At 33.6% G+C, this 5,643-nt stretch overlaps 1 protein-coding gene across 1 annotated transcript; it reads right to left on the bottom strand.

Moving 5' to 3' along the window:
* Positions 1 to 503: 503 nt before the first annotated feature.
* Positions 504 to 3,144, bottom strand: LOC127121439 (probable LRR receptor-like serine/threonine-protein kinase At1g14390). Its single transcript, XM_051051928.1, has 5 exons — positions 1,837 to 3,144; positions 1,346 to 1,711; positions 1,073 to 1,266; positions 831 to 995; positions 504 to 749 (listed from the first exon to the last, which is right to left on the bottom strand). Exons 1-5 carry the CDS (start codon positions 2,879 to 2,881, stop codon positions 522 to 524), a joined length of 1,998 nt encoding a protein of 665 aa, XP_050907885.1. The 5' UTR covers positions 2,882 to 3,144; the 3' UTR covers positions 504 to 521.
* Between the last annotated feature and the right edge of the window lie 2,499 nt (positions 3,145 to 5,643).

Raw genomic sequence — 5,643 nt, 5'->3', positions numbered from 1 at the left:
AAGTGGACCATTTTAATGATAATAAGTTTGAATGTGGTGAAGATTCTAAGGAGAAGGATTCGACACAACCATTTTCCTTGAGACTCTAGGCGAGGAGTCCAAAAAAATGACAATGTTGATAAAGAGACTGCTGATTTGGAGGATGAAGTATATGATGATTCAGACCATTTTTTTTTTTTGGTGTGGTAGAACTATTCAATTTCACAATAGTAGCATTATATATAAAAAAGTGTATGTTTATACTATTGTTTTAGACTCCATATTGTGTGGAATAAGTTTTTTTCACCATTCTCATTTGTTTCATTCATCATTATCACATAATGTGTATACACAAAAAGGTAATACTATTTTTATGATGAACTAAGACATAAATTCAAAAAGATAACACTATATAAAGAGGTGTTTATTATTGAAAACGATGGCCTTACTCAAGAAAATATATACTTCAAGAAATTTATTATTTCTGAACAAATATCTTATAAACTGCAACAAACAATTTTATAGGCAGAAAGTACACATTTTCATGTTGAGGCTTTGCTAGACCTTCCTTCTTGAACTTGCATGGAGTACTGCAGATTCCATAGAACATCTTCTATAGAAGGACGATTACGGGGAGCCTTGCTGAGACAGTTGATGGTGATCAGAACCGCAGTTTTCAATGATTCATGTGCATAAGTTCCATGGAGCGAAGGATCGATAGCGCTCCTTAACGCGTTCGGTGATGCAGATTCACATAGACCTCTCTCAAGCTAAACATGATAAGAAGCAAACATGTAATTACCATAATATTAGATATTATAAGAATGTTATCTCATGTTTTATGTATATACCTCATACTTCAGCACCTCTACTTCCATAGAAGATGTAACAAGTTTTCCAGTGATAAGTTCAAGTTGAATCAATCCAAAATGATATATGTCTTCCTTTTCTGCACTATTGATGCTGCTAACATGATTGTGTGCATTTTTTTGTTTATGTTTTCTCTCAGAACCTTTCTGAAAATTAACAAAGATATCAACCATAGGTACCAAATGAGTCAAAATATATATAACTTGTTCATCTAAGTTCTAACCTTGTTTGGAAATGGAATGCTATATCCACTAACTTTTGGATTGAGACTATTGTCCAACAAAACATTCTCAATCTTGATGTTGTTTCCAAATATGCCAGGAGTTACTCCAGTGTGTAAGAACTTGATTCCTCTTGCAATGCCGATGATAATCGCCATTCTTTGTTGCCACTTTAGCATCTCACTTTTTCTCCTATCTGTTGAACTCGAATTTTTTTACACTGTCAACCAATCAGAATCGAAATTAAACTGTTTTTATGCGAGTGTTTATTATACCTGTAAGATGAATCCTCAATGACATGTTTGAGATGTGTTCAAATACAATGAATAATGTGCTTTTCATTTTGGGATTGTCCTCATGGTTAATAGAACAGTGACCTACAACACTCACCAAATGCCTATGCCTTAAATAAGGTAACACCTTCAAATTCTGATCACTGATTTTGCTCAAACTCTTCTGATTAACCATGACCATTGAACCATCTTTGAGTCTACCTTTGTATTGCTGTCCTTTTGATCCTTCTCCTATTAGATTCGACGAGTCGAAGTTGTCGGTTGCATCTTCAATTTCTTTTATTCTGAAAAGTCTATAAGGTGGTAATCCATTTGAAGCTATTCTCATTAGCTGAGGAACATTTCTTCCTAATTTCGACAGAAACGAAAAACAAATTAAAGCATAGCTTAAATAAAAGACTAAGATTTATTATATCATCATATGAAATATATGAAATGTGTCTGCGCGCGCACGCGCGAAATTGTGGCCTTACTTAGATAAATATTTGGCCTTGAATATGCAGTGACAGAAACGTTTTTTGCATTGGACTTTCTCAAAATGAACAGAAAGAGTAGAATCAAAAACACTGCAGCTCCTACAAAACCTCCGATAATACCGATTAGTACTCCTAGTCCTAGTTGCTTCTTTGATTCATTCGGCCTCTCGAATCTCGGCTTAACATTCAACACTGATGATTTCTTGCAGTAAGACGACAGATGTTGATCACTGAAATTTCTTGTTGACAGACAGTTACCAGAATAAACTATTGTTCGGTTCAACGACTTCGAATCAATGCACCATGGCAGTTTTCCTTGTAGAAAATTGTGTGAGATATCAAGAAAATTTAAAGAAGGATTACAAGATATATTTGCTGGAATCGAACCGGTTAATCGATTTGAAGCCAAGTTTAGGTTGTGTAGTGAAGGAAGAGAGAACAAAGATGAAGGAAAGTCAGGTCCTAATCTGTTGTTAGCAAGATTAATCTCTTCAAGAAAGGCTAATCTTTTGAGATTAGGTACATTTCCATTGAAAAAGTTATCAGCAAAAACAAGACTCTTGAGATTCTTCAAAGATGAAACTGATAAGGGAATTTCTCCATAGAAGAAATTTGAAGAAATGTTGAAAACTTCAAGAGACTTAAACCTAGTGATCTTTGAAGGCAATGGACCCCTTAAACCAAGTGACACCAATGACAAAACCTTCATGTTTGAAAGCCTTGTTAAAACAGTGAAAAGAGAATCAGTGGAGAATCTTTCTGAAACTGGCTTGGTTTTGTTTCCAATGATTGTTAATTCTGTTACATGGTTCTTTGAGCAGACAATGATGAAGGAAGGTGATGGAGAGAGGTTGCAGAAGTTGGTGAGATTCTTCTTCCATTTGTGAAGAAGTTGAGGATATTCAAGAAGTGTTTGAATTTGAAGAAGAACTTTGGTTTCGGTTGTGGTTAATTGTGCACTTGGAATCGGAGTGAGGAGCATGAGAATAATTGTAAGGATTATGGGAAACAAGAAGTATAGAGAAAACAAGAAATTCTTCATATTGTAAGAGAGATTAAGAGTGGTGAGTGAGTTTTAGAAAGGGTAAAGGTTGATATGTACTGCACAGTTGAAGCTAAATGCAGTTGAAAGAAACAAACAACTTGGTTTTATTTTGGGTCCATGACAACAGGTTTTGAAGTCCAATTGATAGCTGCATACTTTTAGGATGTTGTTGTGAGTTTCTGGCTTTTGATTTTGAAGATCGTTTTAAAACTAAAATCTGTTTGACAAAAATGAAGTTGAATTAGTTATTAATACATAGATTTTACATTTTTGTTGTTGTTTTAAAGGTAACATACCACTACCAATGATTGTTACAACTATTATGACTACCATTTTGACCATCATCAATCACCGCTATATCCATCTCTGGCCACAATTTTGATCATCATCGATCACCGCTATATCCATCTCTGGCCACCTTCAACCACCATCTCTGATCATCACTTTACACACTTATGATCTCTAATCTGGCCACTATCAACCACCACTTTAGTCACCACCAACCATTAATATGAATAAGTAAGATACCGTTTTTTTAATTGATTTGGTAATTTACATCCCAACAAGCAATACTCATATTATGTTTGGATATTTTTAAAACGAATTGAGCGGAATACAACGAAGCAAAGTGAAATGGAACAGACTAGAGCATAATCATTTTTTTAATTAATCCAAATATTAGACCTTAAATTTATACCATTTCATTATATTTTATTGGAAGAGTAGTGCAAGGTAGGAAACGATGATTTAGTATGAGATGTATTACACCATGCACTTGAATAATTAAAAGGATTGTGTAAGCTAGGATTATGATGATAATTTATTAACAAGTGTCCTAGCGTTGTAAACATGCAATGACTACAAAGTTACACGACAAACTAACTCAACCACTACACCCAAACCCTTGGTGTGCAACTCACTAGTTTAGGCGTCAATTCCCCGATCCCTCAGACCAATTATACCGTCAGACTAGGCAACATAGCGCGTTAATCCCTAGTCACAATTCCTAAGTATGTTATCCCTAGTCACTACTTATCAAAATCAAATCGAAAGTCATAACAAACAATAGGCAATAAGCATTATCTATAACTGAATAATAATAATGATTCAAGACAATTACATTAACGTCATCTGATCATATGTCTCAATCAAATACAAATAGGTTCATCATCAAATAAGACCTAACCTAAGAGAAATATAGCTACTCATGTTAAAATTAATTAATACCATAAGTACATACTCAAAGATCATGAAGAACCAACGAAGAATAAGCTCTCAAATGGCTTCAATGGTCTCCACAAGCTCCAAAATCACCCAAATTCGTCACTTTTCTCTCTAGAAAATTGAACCCCTTTTTCTTCTCCATTTTTTTCTTTTAAAGCACTCAAAAGTGTGTCAGCAAAATGTGTTAACGCGACTGCACTGAAGAGCAACACGGGTGCATTGCATAATGAAGGAAAAAGTGTGGGTGCGTTATGAGGAGGTGCAGACGCATTATTCTAGTACTTCAATGTGTTTTTGCTCCTTTTTAAAATAATTTTTACACCAAGTCCTTTTCTTCATCCATTGTAACTTTTCCATACTTTTTTCTTGCTTTTGCTTCTAACTTGCTTATTTTTAGTCTGGTTTGTGTGCTTTTTCTTGCTAAATGACGTGTAATGACAATATATCATCACAACCCCAAACTTGAATTGTTGTTTTTCCTCAAGTAACTTGTCTGTTCACTGAAACTTTGTCATCAATAAATTAAAAACCTTACCAATTGAATGTCACTTACTTTTGGTGATCAAGACATTTGTTCCTTGCTTTGATCTAATCAACTCAGATAAGTTCTTTCAGCACCAGCACTTAACCTATCTCTTTACTCACCATTATGCACTCAATTGTAAGGGTGTTAACTCAATGAATGTACATGATTAAAAATCAATGAATTTCTAAGTTATCTTCAAAATCAGCCAGATCATATTTAAACACACACATTTGAGGATTTTTAAGGTTGTAACATAACTTATGTCAGTGTAGGATATGGATAATAGGCTTAAACTTTTGAGTTTGGTACGTCTTTGTTCTTCTGTTATACTCTTCCTTCCATATCACTTTTTCTCTAATATTGGGTACTAGAGAGTTTTCTTATTTTTGGTCATATTCGTTTCTTTCTCATTTTTTTTGAAAATGTCATGTTTCTGACATCTTATTTTTCTCTCTTTCTTTTTCTTTTCATGTAACCAATTTCTCTAGTACCCTCAACCTCAAACTTAAATACTGCTAACTTTCAAGAGCAACCCCAAACTTAGTGATTATCATATACTAGAAATGAAATCTATTGACCTAGCTCTAAAGATGGTGGGAAGATTTTATCTTTCAAGTCAAAGGTTCACAATTGGCTAAGTCACCAAAAGAAAGTTCAAGGCTCAAATTGATTAACAAGGAATATCGATTATCATGCAAAGGTGGTTTATATAACACCCCGATTTAATTAGTCTTTTATTTTTTATTTTTCATTTAATTAACTAATTAATTTAAATAATTATTTCATATGATTTATGACGTGTTTGACCGGTGTCAACATTTATGGTGAATTATGCTCAATTAATTAGTTATGGTGGTATTTAATTAACTAATCAATATAAAATTGAGAGAATAGTAAAGATTGAGTTAAAAAGTAGAAATAATGAAATTGAGTGGTTAATGGAGAGAACTCATGTTCTAGTTGGCCCAAAAACTGAATTAAGAGAAGTTAATTAGGTTATCTCATATAT

The sequence above is a fragment of the Lathyrus oleraceus genome, chromosome 2 (genome assembly GCF_024323335.1).
Source record: "Lathyrus oleraceus cultivar Zhongwan6 chromosome 2, CAAS_Psat_ZW6_1.0, whole genome shotgun sequence".
In the NCBI taxonomy this organism is placed as follows: domain Eukaryota; kingdom Viridiplantae; phylum Streptophyta; class Magnoliopsida; order Fabales; family Fabaceae; genus Lathyrus; species Lathyrus oleraceus.
Note: the sequence above shows the minus strand (reverse complement) of the source record. Positions and strands in the feature narration are given on the sequence as shown.

Bases quoted from the DNA above. Each gene is read 5' to 3' on its own strand.
- LOC127121439 (XM_051051928.1), bottom strand. From the start codon at position 2,881: ATGAAGAATTTCTTGTTTTCTCTATACTTCTTGTTTCCCATAATCCTT. The intron at 996-1,072 runs GTTAGAACTTAG...GTTAATTTTCAG, and splicing joins GCATTCCATTTCCAAACAAG to AAAGGTTCTGAGAGAAAACA. The intron at 750-830 runs GTATATACATAA...TATCATGTTTAG, and splicing joins TAGAGGTGCTGAAGTATGAG to CTTGAGAGAGGTCTATGTGA.